This window comes from Lepidochelys olivacea (assembly GCF_965140295.1).
Source record: "Lepidochelys olivacea isolate rLepOli2 genome assembly, chromosome: 7".
Classification (NCBI taxonomy): domain Eukaryota; kingdom Metazoa; phylum Chordata; order Testudines; family Cheloniidae; genus Lepidochelys; species Lepidochelys olivacea.
In genome coordinates this window covers 88,914,942-88,930,045 of record NC_140417.1, presented here as the reverse complement: position 1 = coordinate 88,930,045, position 15,104 = coordinate 88,914,942, and the positions used below count along the sequence as shown (strand labels likewise).

General features: G+C 39.9%; 1 protein-coding gene across 1 annotated transcript in view; it reads right to left on the bottom strand.

The window, feature by feature from the left end:
* PCDH15 (protocadherin related 15) overlaps positions 1-15,104 on the bottom strand; it is a 772,236-nt gene that overhangs the window by 195,499 nt on the left and 561,633 nt on the right. The window contains exons 19-20 of the mRNA XM_084633606.1: positions 11,373-11,678; positions 10,455-10,679 (exon numbers count right to left, since the gene is read on the bottom strand). Coding sequence (XP_084489732.1) covers positions 10,455-10,679; positions 11,373-11,678 — 531 coding nt within the window. The remainder of the gene's footprint in view (positions 1-10,454; positions 10,680-11,372; positions 11,679-15,104) is intronic.

Here is a 15,104-nt window from a genome sequence, read left to right as displayed (position 1 = left end):
CTCCAAGTGGGCTCTTTCCCTGTTCTTTGTTTAAAATGCTTGGTGGTGGCAGCATACTGTTCAAGGACAAGGAAAAGTTTGTACCTTGGGGAAGTTTTTAACCTAAGCTGGTAAGAATAAGCTTAGGGGGTCTTTCATGCAGGTCCCCACATCTGTACCCTAGAGTTCAGAGTGGGGAAGGAACCTTGATAGGGATTTACAACTTCTTTCGCTACTTGCTATCTTCTTATCATGCATGAAATAAACAGGAAAATGTGTATTCAAATGCTAGTGAACTCCTTCCATTAATCCCAAACTATATAGAATGCCACAAAAGATGGGCAGAAGGAAAAGTTGCTTTCACCAAAAAGTCATTTATGTGCCAAATTCTCAAGTCTAAAAAACACTTTTAATTAAAAAAAACCTTGCATGCATTTAATTTCCTGCAATGATTTTGTTTTATACATCTTTCAGTTCAGGGTATTTGCACATCAACAGAGCTGGTGGCTTGCCATCTCTGTCGCATGCAATTGTCTGATAACCCACTACTGTTCAGGTCTATCCTAACTTCCAAATGCCAGTTTGACACATCTCCAGTAATGCTCCTCAGGAACCTTCTTCTATAGAAAGAGGGCTTTGTTTTTTTATTATGCTTTTGAGATTTTGTAAAATTAATATTTCCTGACATCCTCAAACCAAAGGATGATGTGCCTTAACACTTTATTATACAGAATATTTTTGACCCCAATCAGCTGTTGCTAAATAAAACACAATGGGAATCCCTTTAGTTGAGAATATAAGATTCACTCTCCATGTCTCCCTAACTGCCTGCTCAAAAATGAATATACTTAAAAAGGGAATACTTAAATGAGCAGTTTCCATTAAAATGTGCTTAAGTGGGTAGAAACCATATGGAATGTCAATTTCTGTCATAGGACCTTATTTGACCATTTAATGAGTCATCACAAATAATAAAGATGACCACCCTTTTTAGGGCATAATTATACATGTGCTTCCAGGGGGGAATAAGGGGAATCTAGGGTGACCTCTTTCTCTCCTCCATGGCCTACTTTTATTGTAGGTCACAGCGCAGGGTGGGGAGAACAGCATTTGGGCACTTGCTACTTCCCCTACTATGCTTTCTGGTGGGTAGTGGGTGGAGCTTGTGAGGATGAAGAAGCTGCATAAGGTTTAGGGCTGACCCAAATTTCTTCCCTCTTGGGCAATGCGGGAGCCAGGGATGAGACTGTGACTCACAATCTCATCCTTGCTCTTCTGTTGAGGCAGAGCAACTATGTGCTGACCATTACTGAGAGCTTCTGGCAAACCCACAATTAAGCCCACGCAATGCAACATTTAATTACGTTAGAACCTCAGAATTACAAATACCAGAATTATGAAATGACTAGTCAACCACACATTTCATTTGGAACCCGAAGTAAGCAATCAGACAGCAGCAGATGGGGTGGGGGAAAGAAAATACAGTACATGACAGTACTGTGTTAAACAAACTACTAAAAAATAAAGGGAAAGTTTGAAAAAAATTGGCAAGGTAAGGCACTGAGAAATGCCTAATTAAAACCAAGATATTATTTTGATTTGGCTCTCAATGATGGGATAACCTTATTACTTTTTTCTGTCATGTAAGTATCTAGCATGTCATGGTACACAGCAATAAGAAGATACAATGGCATATTTTCATTTCCAAATATCTATAAACTTTTGTTGGCAACTGTGTAGGAGCAGGATTTTATATTTGTACTTTTAGAATTAATGTATGATTTGATCATCCTGCCAGCCACCCTTTTTGAATAGTAGAAAGGAATGACCCTCTGGGGCCCTGGTAGAAACGCATCTGACAGACTGTCAGTGTCTGTACTGATATTAAGGCAGGGACAGACCAGAACAATCCTTATGACTGATTATGGTCACCCTTTTGTTTTAGGATAAGTTATAATGTCTACTAGGGTTTCCTATATGTATATATTTCTTTGTTTTAAGGTTTAGTAAGTAAGAGACAGGATCTTGTATTGTGTCTATGTTAAGGAGATTAGAGGAATGTTGAAGGCCCGGGCCACAATGTGAAATGTTTTGATTACAAGATTTAGTAAGATTTAATTTACAATGCCTTTTTTGCTCAACATAAACACTGCTATATACCTTTGAAGGTCTCTGTAAAAGACTGTTTATGTGAATGAGGAATGCATGCATCAGGAAAAGAGAAGGTGTGAAGGCCATTGCTAAAGTCAGATGGTCAAGGAAGGAGGAGTGAAGAAACTTAACGACACCAGAGAACCATCAACGCGCATCCATAAGTGAGGAAGGGCAGATTGACGACCCTGAGGTGGAGGCTGGCACCCCTAAAGACAAGACAATTGATTAAATCAACACCAGGACAGGATGACCCTCTGTGAGGTGTTTTGGAATGTTAACATCAAAAGATAACACCAGTTAAGGAGTAACTGGTCACAAACTGACACAACAATCCATAGAGAAAAAAAGACTATAAGAACAGGGTGCTTGGCCAGGAGACTTTGGGTTCATCTTGCCACAATTCCAGGAGCATCGGATTGTGACCGACAAAGCCTGACTCCCCTCTGTGACCAATCTGGCTGGCCACTAGATTGATCCAGACTCTGGACTGGTAAGGATAAACATCAACTGGCAGTACTGTGTGTGTGTGTGTGTGTGTGTGTGTGTAACTGAAAAGCATACGCTAACTGCTGTATTTTCAATAAATGCAGCATATTGCCTTCTTCCCTGAAAAAGATCCCGTGTGCTTCTTATAAGCTTAACAACTGTATATTTTCCTTCATTTAGCAAGCACAATTTTCCAAGACTAAAAAGAGGTGAACACTACCACATTGTGCCGGGCCATGAAGAGTACCAATATTTCCATCACAAACATTTCCAAACGGACTACTGTTAACATCTGGAGAAGTCCCTGCTACTGACACAATAACCAGGATTTTCAGCTTTCAAACAAGCTCACTTTAACCTTTTAGCTATATGAGAAGTATTACTAGCCTAAACCACCAGTCGCTTCACAGTTCTGTGGAGTGGCTTACTGCAGCAATAAAGTATAAATTACATAGTACTGCAGAGGACCACATTCTAATCTGAGTTATATCCAGCCTTTCCACTGACCACAAAGAGGTTAGACAAGTGTAACAGAGCAGAATTTGGCCACAAATCATATGAGCGAGTTAAGAATTATTTAGAGGGAGTTTCTAATGTTTTATTTCCTTTGTAATTCCTGTTTTCATTTTAGCAATCAATTTCTGTATTTGAAACCAATATATATGCTGGCAGAACAATTTATACTACCTTTAGTATATGAAATGAGTTATCAGTATTGCTTGCACTGCTTACTGATGCTTGTCTTTAAAAATGATTTTCTCAATATTATGCAATAGTACAGTAGCTGAATAGTCAGTAGTCAAGTACACAGAAGCCAAGTGCATTTATAGAAGCCTTTAAGGAAAAATCTGCTATGATATTTATTTATTTCAATTTATACAAAAACTAAGAGTGTCCATCTAAAGCTCTGGGTATGCTTGATGCACCACCATTCACAATAAACAGACTCCTCTCACTGCTTCAAGAACACAGTATCAACCTTAGCAAAAATATAAAATCCCCTAAACTCCCCAAGAATTTCAAACTCATCAGAGTCCCTGCTCACCCCCCACATTATCCAACTTCACAAGCCTCCAACTCTTCACAAGCCAGAGAGCCGGAAAAAAGGACTCAATGACCAAACACTTTCTATTAGGGACCAAGGAAGGGAGTGAATGCCAAAGGCAGAAAGTGCCACCCAATGTTTGCACATTAAGTTTAGTTTCCCATTAGCACCAGAAGAAGTATGCATTTACTGCCCTTGTTTCCTATGTGCCAGCAAAACTGTATGTGTGTCTGAAGCAGGGGCCCAATAGCATTAGCAGCCCATAACTCTCATGCCACCAGAGGCGTGTAGCCAACCATCATTCCCCCCAAAATAGTCAGAGCTGGGTGGGAGATGCACTATTTTACATATCTTCCAGCTAACTGTCACTGATAGGTCTTATATGGAACCTAAGCTGGAATTCAAAGCTGCCTTTTCCTGATGAAACCCCAGGGAAAGGAGGTAGCAGTAAAGTTGCTGCTCTTTCCAAGGGGTCAATCTCTCCCCTGCAGCAGTTGTCCCCACGCGTCACCATTGTATATACAACATGTGGAATCCTCTCCCCACTGAGTCAATGCCAAAACTTCCATGGACTTCAGCAGGGTCAGAACTTCACCTAAAATCTCTGCTTGTACGTACAGTACTGTAGGAAATGGTCGGAATCATAAAATGGAATAATCATTTCATGCTTTCTATAATGAGACTCTCTGGGAAAGACTCGCTTTATACTTTGGTAAGTGGTTGCGACTTTGCAGGCACTTTTCTAAAAAAGCACAGTTTGATTTGAATAAGCAAAGCCACTCGGACTATACACTGAAGTCTGCATGATAAAACAGCTGGCACTGTTAAATAATTGTTAATTCATTTTCAGTACACTTGCATATAAATTTGATTTACAGTAGAAGACATAGGTCTTCTCGTTTAGGTCTGATAATTTGAAATTCTGGCATTGCACTGATGTGTGCCTGTCAGATACCTGAACTTCCTCAGGGCTATATTTTTATTATTAAATGTTTATATAGCACCATAACTGTGCATGGTATTTATGAAATTCCCCCTACTTCCTGTTTCTGGTGAAGTCAGAAACATCACAAGCACTCTCTGGCTTATAGTTTTTCCTTATACCTCAATACGAAGTATAAGTGTAATACCTATCGAAATTCCTTTACTGAAATTAGCTGTTTAGTGGTAGTGTATCTCTTTAGGATACACATCTTTAAGATGTTCCCATTTTAGGTTCAGGAATGACATCAATCATCCTGCAGTACAATTCAGAACTTGTAGCAAAGCTTCCAAGGATCATTTAAATTCTTCTCTAAAATCTTTGGGCATGTTTCATGATTGTATTATTCCAGTTCTACAGTGATGTAATTTAACTGAAGAAAATGGAGTTACTTCAGTATAAAACTGGAGTAATGCAATGGTGAATCTGGCCCTTAGTTGAAAATCATGTCTAGCTGTTAAAGAGGTGTCTGAAAATCAGTTTTATGTTTACATATTAGCTATGTTAATTCATCTGCACGGCTTGGGGTTAGAGGATTTATGTGGTGAGGCAGGAAACTATATAGGGTGAATAACTTTAGTTCAGTGGGATTCAGGACCTTTGTAAAATACCACTGCTATCATGATGGTGCCCCAAACTAATAAGTAGAACTGAGACTTTGGAATTTGTCTTTAAACAGCAAGAATTGCTTAATTTCACATTGACTTTGGAGAGGTTGTGCATAATAGGGATTTCTATTGGAGCTAAATGTTCCAGTTTTTCAACTATGTTTGATGTTCAGTGATCCATATATTTTATGTTAATATAAATGTGTTGCTAAAGTAATTGAAATGGTTTCTACTTTCATTCACACTTGTTTTGCACAAGTGTAATTCCAAGGATTTCAATGGAGCCACTTTATACCTCTTTAATGAGAGGAAAATCAGGACCATTTAAACTTATGTTTAATGTAAATATGTAAGCAGAGGAGTAATTCCTGTAAGTAATTGGAAAAAAAGGCCACTTAGAATAACACTTGCATGTGTACAATGTAGCAAACACAACGATTTTGATTATAACTTTATAGTTTCCATTGCTACTATGCCAATTATATTTGTGAAAAGAAAATAAACATGCAAGAAGAAATAAATCGGTAGACATAGTGGAAATATGGAGACGAGACAAAATATCCAACAGTGCAAAATGTTTTGCAATTTTTTCTTTAAATTGGTCTGAATCATGGGGCTTTGTACACCACCCAAACCAACACACATTACAATAATTCTTCAGTAACTCTACGCAATTTCCCCCCTGCACAGATATAAAGCATTAAAATCTGTGAATTGCAGCTAGCTAAAACTTGTTATTTATACCAGATCTTCTGTTGTTTTGGACACCCCAAACCTATGCCTAGAAGTGTTATTTATACAAATATTTAACAGAATCATTAGGCTCTGGGAAGAAAATTATCCTTTGGAAGTATGAGAAAGAACAAAAAATAAAAAATGTGTTTCAATAAATTGTTACTTCAGAAACTTAGAAACCATAGCTCCATTAGCACAAGATACTGAAATGACTCCGGAGAAGGGGTGAAAACCATCAACTCCTAATTAAGTCAAACAGTAGGTGCAAAAGGGGCTCACTACCTTGTAGGCAGGACAGTATAGTTAGGCTTAGCAGTCTTTTTTTTCCCCTTTATCTTTCAAAATAATTTAATTGAACAACAGATTTATTTTTAAGCATTTTTTTAAACTATTTAAATTTTCCTAGTTGTGCAAAATTATGGGGGGAGGAGTCAAACAATTATTTAATGGCAGCAGCCATTGAGCTTCAAAAAATTAAAGCTTTATAACCATTTAAACTCATATTGTCAACATCAGATGCCAAATACAGAAAATAAATATCCTTTAATTAAACTCTAATAAGTTCTCAAGCAGCATTTGACTGCTTGCATGTGGATGTGCAAGGCCACATTTCTGGATCTGTGTGCTGAGTTCACACCAGCCCTCCAGCTCAGGGACATCCTAATGAGAACTGCATTGACAGTGGAAAAACAAGTGGTGATCACATTCTGGAATGCCAGATTGCTACTGGTCAATGGGAAATCATTTTGGAGCTGGAAAATCCATACTAGGAGCTGTTATCAGGCAAACATGAAGCGTCATTAATTGTCTCCTACCACACATCACTGTTACTCTTGGCAGTATTACTCTTGAGGGCATTTTGCGCCTAAAAATTCTGTGCCAAAAAATTAAAATTCTGCGCACAATATTTTAAAATTCTGCAAATTGTATTTGTCAAATAAATGTGGAGGCTCCAGCATGGCATTGGGGAGCACAGGCCACTGGCTGTTCCGAGGTGGGAGATCACTGTGCAGCCCCCCGCTCAGGATATGGACTCAGCGGTGAGGCTGCACCCAACCCTGATATAGTGCAAGGATGGGGCCTGCCCCAGAAACAACCCAGAGCCCTGCCCCTCCATGCCAGCTACACCAGGTAGGCTCAGCAAGGGAGGATCAAAGCGTGGGTTGAGAGGGTTCTGTGTGGGGCAAGTTGGGTGAAGGTGGCTCAGTGGAGATCTGGGTGCAGAGGGGCTTGTTGGAGGGTTCTCAGTGCCATAGTAATGGGACTCTGCAGGGAGTCCAGGTGAGGTGGTTGGATCTCAGCATGGGGGATAGAGCTTGGCAGTGGGGGTCTGGGTGTGGGGGACTCAATGGTGGGTCCAAATACTGGGGGAGTGGGGCTCAGTGGGGTGGGGATCCAGGTGCAACTGGTTGGGGCTGGGTGGGTGAAGATCTGGGTGTGGGTGGTTCATCGGGGCAGTCCAGGTGCTGGGGCTCATCGGAGAGATTCCGAGTGCGGGGGGTTGAGGCTTGGCAGGAGGGTCTGGGTATGAGGGGGTCTGAATGCATGGGGTTTGGGCAGATGTGGGGAGCAGCTCCCTGTACATCGATCCTTCCCCGTGCAGCTGAGGAGCGATGGGCACAGGAAGTGTGTGTGCGGGGGTATTTGCAGAGCTTCCTGAAGCCAGGGGAGAAATCTGGGGGTGGGTCTGACCCGGCCCCAGATGCCATGCAGGGGAAAAGGAAATCCTGTTCTCCTTAGCCCAGCCCGGACTAGCAGCTGAGCCCGGCACAGGGTAGGAGCCACCAGCTGGGTCTTCCGCAGTCCTGCCCCCTGCCCCAGAGTGATTTACCTCTCTGTTTGCTGCCCTGGACAAACAAAATATACTTCTGGGAAGGGTTGCATGACTCCCCTTGTGACTTCCCTTTGCTTCCCCATCAGAAAGTCATTTTTCTACAGGGAAACAAAGAGAACTGCGGGGACATAAATTCTGCACATGTGCAGTGGTGCAGAATTCCCCCAGGAGAGCAGCAGGCAGGACACAGTGGATGGAAGTGCAGCTATGGAAGTATGCAGGACACGCTGGATGGAAGTGCAGCTATGCAGGAAACTGGTGGGGCGATAGACAGCACACACATATCCCTGGTTTGGCACCAGCCCACCTTACCACAGAGTACATCAACGGAACAGGCTACTTTTCTATGGTTATACAAGCAGGACTGTGGATCACCAGAGGTGCTTCACTGAGATCACTGTGGGCTGGCCAGGGAAGGTGCATGATGCTCATTTCTTTGCTCTGAGTAGAACAGAAGATAAACTGACAATCAAGTTAAATTATTCAAACCCACATAGCAATTTGCAGTGTGGATAAATATCAACCAAACAGTAGGTTAAAACCAACATACAGATTTCATATAAGGCCACAATTAAATCTGAACTCTCTGGCACCCAGAAAGTCATCCAGAGAGCAACGGAAAGGCAAATGTGTAAGATATCGCTCTGTGTCACATAACAAGTGAGGAGATCAGATGGCATAAAGAGGTGAGCGATGTACTGCAGGTGAAGTATGATGCAAAGTGGAGATGGGTGGGTCACGTAGTTCGCAGGCAAGAGAATAGGTCAGTGGTGGGCAACCTGCAGTCCGGCAGGGTAACCCGCTGGTGGGCCGCCAGACAGTTTGTTTACATTTGCACGACTGCCCACGGCTTCCAGTGGCCGCGGTTTGCCGTTCCTGGCTAATGGGAGCTGCAGGAAATGGCGACCAGCATGTCCCTTTGGCCTGCACCACTTCCCACAGCTCCCATTGGCCGGGAACGGCGAACTGCATATGCAAATGTAAACAAAGTGTCTAGCGGCCCACCAGTGGATTACCCTGATAGGCTGCAGGTTGCCCACCACTGCAATAGGTGGACAACCCACATCAGTGACTGGATACCCAGAGACCACAAGCGACCACCGGGCAGGCCGAAAATGAGGTAGACTGATCTCATGACAAAACTCTGGCCAGAAATGGAAAGAACGTGCTTGCAACAAAACAGAATGGTGTGGCATCGACTTGCATTCGTGAAGGGACGGATGAGGACAAGTCAGACAACGGAGGACAAATCTGAACTCACATCTCCAGACTTGAAAGTTTATGACTCTGCAATGTGGTTCTCACCTGCAAACTTCCATTCCTGAACTAAAACACTGATGACCTACCTGCATACCTTCCTACCCAAATGACACAAAATGAAGGAAGAAGGCACTTTTGTCACAAAAATCAGCTCATTCACAGTCATGAAAACTCAAGGAAGCAGACACTTGATAAAAGAATCCAAAATGCCTTCTCAGAAAATGTAAGACCCCACAAATCTAGAACCCAGTCCTGCAGAACTGCCAGGCTGCTGACAGTTCCATACTGTCACCCAGCAACAGCTGTGACTAGTTTGTGAACCATGTGGACACACACCATGGTAAGTCCGACCTCAAAGGGGCTGACAGGCAGCAACCTTGTGGCTCCTGATCGCCTTCACACCCTATACAAATGTAAGAGGCATTCCAAGAAGTAGCCATGCAACAGCGTGGATCTTCTGTAGCTGCCATGTCCATTTCTTTTCCCTGCTCCTGAACTCCTGGCTTCAACCTTGGCTTAAGCTGGACTTTGCCTCCTGACCCAGAGCCTGAAACCTGACTACAAACGCCTCCACTGTTAGTCTCAGATTTGCCCCTGCTCTCACCCGGGTCCCCACTGCCCTTGCATCAGACAAATCATGACTAGTAACAAAATAAATAGCAGCTCTTATTAAGAAGCTCTCCTATAATACTTCATCAGTGGATCTTTAAGCACTTTACAAATAGGAAGATCATTTTTGCCATTTGACAAATGGGAAAAGAAAGACACCGAGAGATGAGGTAAAGTTAAATGCTCAAGTTCACACAGCCAGCAAGTCACTGGCAGAATAAGGACTAAATATTGTAAAAGAAGCACAAAATAAGCTATTTTCTTTTGTAAGGCTGTGCCTTCATGCAGCAGAAATTGAAATATAAGTAGTGTGCAGCATCAGCACTTAATGCATAAGAATGGTTAATGAAATTACAATGTATATGACCTTAAATTGAAATGTGATGGTGTCACTTTTTCAAACCATTCCATTAAGTATTTATTCCAGCCTTTTGGGGATGATAAAGAATTAAATGTTTACTCATTTATGAAGTATTCTCAGATCTATTCCTGTAAGTAATAAATCTATGAGCAAGCACATAACTGTATGCAATTGCAAAGCAATTACAATAGTGATACACTGTACATTTTAAATGAGAACAAGTTACTGCTATAAAAAGGCAACAGCTCTACATAAATTGAAAGTGAGGGTTAGGACAAACTACAAAGAAAACAACGATATTACTGTTGTGCTCCTGCATCCTGTTGGAAGACCTCTAAAAGTTACTGAGGTATTGTATAACAGAGAAAATGATGTTATCAACTGCAAAGTTTTACTCTTACCTTTACTCTCACAGTGACAGTAGCAAGTCCTGGAGGCATAGTTCCTCCACTATCAAAGGCTTCCACTAGAAAGGTGAAAGTTGCCTCAGTGCCAGAGAATGACTCATAATCCAAGGATTTTAAAAGTGATAATTCTCCTGTAAACTTGTTCAATGAAAAAAACGGCAGTGCTTCCTGGGTTCGTATCCGATAGGTAACATTTGAACCAAGGTCAACATCCTTTGCCTACAGCAAAAGAGAATTTACTTTAAAACTAAAACTGCAGCATCACAAGGAAAACACCAGTTCGCAATTTTTACAGGACATATATTTGATTTATCTGATATTAGTAAGAACATTTGCTTTCTTTGGTGCAATTCATATTTGTTCATAATTTTAATTGTTAATTTTAACAAAATATATTTCCAGTGGGCTTGAGGAAACCAACGTTTTTTCAAAACCAACTCTGAGAGTCAACAGATGCTGCTATTAAGATATGTTCTACTTGCCTAATTAAGAGATTTGGATAAAAAATTTGAAGGACATTTGAGCTCTTCGGGGCTAAAGTAAACTGGCAATATCAATATAGTAGAGCCTCACTGGAGAATGCAAATGTATTTTAGAAATGTAGTTGACATTTTAAAAAAATCTCACATTGTAAAGTATTTCAACAGTACTCTACTTATGTTTTTATTTTCCATCATTGCTTCTATTAATTAGTAGAAATGTGAGCTCTATGCTTCTAATATTTTTCACTTGCCTGTCCTATGCCAAATATCACATTTTCACAAAGAGAAAAAGGCTTTAAGGAGGTTTGGGTATCACGTCTCCCCCCACATTTTTAATCTCTTATTTTGGTTTTAATGGCAACCAGTTAGATGAGAACAGCCTCACAAAATAATATTAACAAAACATTTTCTTTGCTCCAGAGTGCCTTACCTCTATTCGCAGGAAGACTGTGCCAGGTGGTAGAGTTTCTGGAACACAGACAGTGTAGGAGGCATTAGTGAACATAGGGCTGTTGTCATCAATATCCAGAACTCTGATTGCCAGAGTTAATGTTGAACGTCGGGGGTCCACAGCTCCATCTGTTGCTTCAACAGTAAGTTCATAATAGTCCCTTGTTTCTCTGTTCAGTTTAACTGCTGTGTAAATGCTACCATTTGATGTGATGCGGAAAATGTTGTTGAAGTTTACCAAGCTGTAATGTACTTGGCCATTTACTGCAGCATCTGGGTCTGTAGCCTAAAATAAAAGAAAAGGCCATATTGTTTTAAAATACATTTGAAAGGTATGTGGATTAGATTCAGACATGATCAGTGAGTCTTTTATTCTACTTTCTAATATAAAAGAATCCAAAGGACATAGAAGTCAATGGAAATCTTTCCATTGACTTCAGTGTTTTGTGGATGAGGCTTCAAGTTTCCACTTGCACCTGACATACAGTATGAATTTAGTTTGTGAAAACTGTTGGAATAAGTATGGAAGGGGTTATCTTGGAAAGCGGGGCAGCTTAGATTTGCCTATGTATATTACATCAAACCTTGTGATTGTTAATAAACTTTGTTAATTGGGTCTGCTGACTTCTTAATTCTTTTGAACGACACACGTAACAGGCCTTATTTCATTAGTCACAATGAGTTATTTACAAACAACACTTTCAACATATTACATAAAGATCTAAATTTAGCACCTCTTGTTCTCTTCAACCTACTTCTGAGCAAAAAATGTTAGTGTTGAAAAATAATTATTTTTGATTATTATTCCTTAGTTGCAGCTTTGCAAAATCATGACATTTACCAGCCTTGGCAAAAATTCTATTAACTTGTTGTAGCAGACAATATTGATGATATGGTTGACCATGGTACAGTATAATTAAACACACAAAATGCATTTAAGTTGTAGCATGAATCAAAAGCAAGTGAGAGGGCGTACCTAAGTTGCCATAATGCCTTTAATTCAGCCCCTCTTTACTTAGATGTTGCTGCAACCACAAGAGAATGTGTGCATTGTATTGCAAGTCTCTGATTTCAGTTACTGTTAAGGGAATTCATATGCTCAAATTGAGAAAAGAGCATATCAGCCAGACTCTTCCCCCATGCTTGCAAGCCCTTGAAGCAGTCCACTGGAGCAATGGGGCCATAATGCCTTTGTATTTTCCCAGCTGAGAATTGCTCCAATATTGGGGAGTTCCAATTTGATGTAGAACTGGAATAGCCACATCCTACGCAACCCATCTTCAAGCACCAAGTTTAGAGACATAGCAGGATACTGCTGTGTTGTCATGATCTCTGATGGACATAACTGCTCTTAATGGAAATAGCTGAGAGAGTACTGAGTGCTCAAAACTGTACCAAGTACTGGGCCAATGGAAAATTGACCTCTGGATCAGAGCCTCTGAGATTTCCCTGCCTCAGCAATGCCCAATAGTACAACTAAGAATCTGGGTCTATGTCTTATGAGATGCTGAATCTGAAGAAAAGTCTTCAAGAACCCATTTCTGCTCCTACTAAATATCAGTAGGAAAACTCCAATTTAATTTCAAGTGTCACAGAATACAGGCTGCATACAAGAAATTAATAATGGTGTGTTCAGTAAGGTAACTTATGTGTTTTAATTTATTATTACAACTCTTACTATTTTAGTAATTTTACACACTTTCTCCTTGAAGTTTCATATCATTTTTATAGTTTATTTACTGGTTATGTTCTTTAAACTTTATTGGTATTTACATGACCAAGACAGTAACCATGTCATGAAAGGTTTATTCCATATTTGCTGATAGCATTATTTGCAAGCATGTTTTTGTGCATTTTCTTGGCATCATGTCACAAATGTGTTAACATCTTTGAGGTAATTTAAAACAGGGTGTAGGATGACTCAGACCATAAAATCCCTAGTGTGCTAGGTTACTGATTTTAACACACAAAATAGTTCTTACAGTTACACTGAAGAATGTGAATAATTTTCATTCACATGGTAAACTGAAATCTAGAGAAAACAAAAGAATTGCTCCAGTTTTTAAATGTTGGGTCTGCAAACTTTGCTAGATAAATTGTTCTAAGTTCAGAACTTCAGCACACTATACAAGAGATATAGATGAATCTTCAGGAGAAAGCTACAGAACAAACAATTATCAATGCGTGAAATTAAAAGAATTTAGCGACTTAGTCCAGATAAGCACCAAAAATTCCAGCTATTTCAAACTTTATCTAAACTACTCCAGTCTGAAAAATTGCCCTGGAGTGGAATGCAACACAGAATTGGACATTTTTAGTTCCAAACAGGCCTGTAACACTATTCCCCTGAGACAGACTTGGGCTTCTCTTTTTATACTTTCCACTTCCACTTCCACCTTAGCACGGAAAGAAGTGAACATACATAAGAAAAAAAAAATACTTTAAAATAGTATTCCAACTTTTGTGATTATTTGGTTTAGTTCAAGTTTTGGGTAACATTATTTTACGCATACTAGTGTATCCAACCCATACATAGGATAGTCTAAATATTAGCAAAATAAACTTGCCTACATATAAGTGGTATCCATTTTATTTTTTAGTAGAGGGCATGCAATTCAGATAATCATCTCATATTAACTACTACAGTCTTAACATAGTTTGAGTGTTGGCCTGTTCTCTTTCCTCTTTGTTAATTAAATGAAGTCATGAATAATGTCATTTAAGTTAAGTGTATTTTGTGAGCAAGGTAGCTTCATTTGCTTACATTTATAAATGAGCCTCCAGAAGTTCAGGAAAATAACAAAACAAAAATCTCTGATTATCAGCACTACTATCAGGAAGTTTTCATGAATGTTTAATATCCTACCAAAGTGTTTGGTGTGAGACACTATAATGAAACAATTTATCTTCCTAGAAATCAATTAAAAGTTAATTAAAATGGTTAACAAGAAAAAGCATACTCTTTCCCCCTTATACTACATCAATTCAATAAGCAGTAGTGGCTGCAACTTTATAATGATCTATCTATAGTTAACACATCTTTGTAATCAGCATCTTACAACCTGCATCTGATCTGTGCCTACTTAGTTTGCAAGTGCTTCTACTCCCATGTACGTAGTTTGGTTTTGTGAAGAAAGATCTCAGTGGATGAGACACTGGAGAATTACCAGAAAAGGTGATGACATCAGTTAGTTGATGAGAAAACTAAAACTTGGAAAAGCAAAATAAATAAAAAAAATCTGTTTGGGGATAAGTAAGCATAGAGGAAATACAGAGTATGGTATTGGGATTTTAGCTGAGATAGGAGCAGCAAGCTGCATTTCCACAGTCTTAATCCATGTCAGACGTGTATGAGGCTGAGGTATATGTTTAAATGACTTCAGTTTAAGCCAGAGCCACATGATAGCAATTAAACAGCTGCTAGCTGGATTACAATCAGCCCTCTTTAAGATAACAATAGTGATCTGGGAAAAGATTTATTGCTGTAGAAAATTAAACTACTAAATTAAACGGTGTAAAGTTTATATGTTTGGGGACGGCGTTTCCACCTGCAAACCGACCATGCTGCACTGAAGTGGCTTCACACCGTCAAGGAAACTAACAAAAAACTTCTTCGGTGGAGTTTAGCTCTCCAAGATTTTGATTTCAACATCCAACACATCTCAGGAGCTTCTAACAAAGTGGCTGATGCACTCTCCCATGAAAGGGAAGG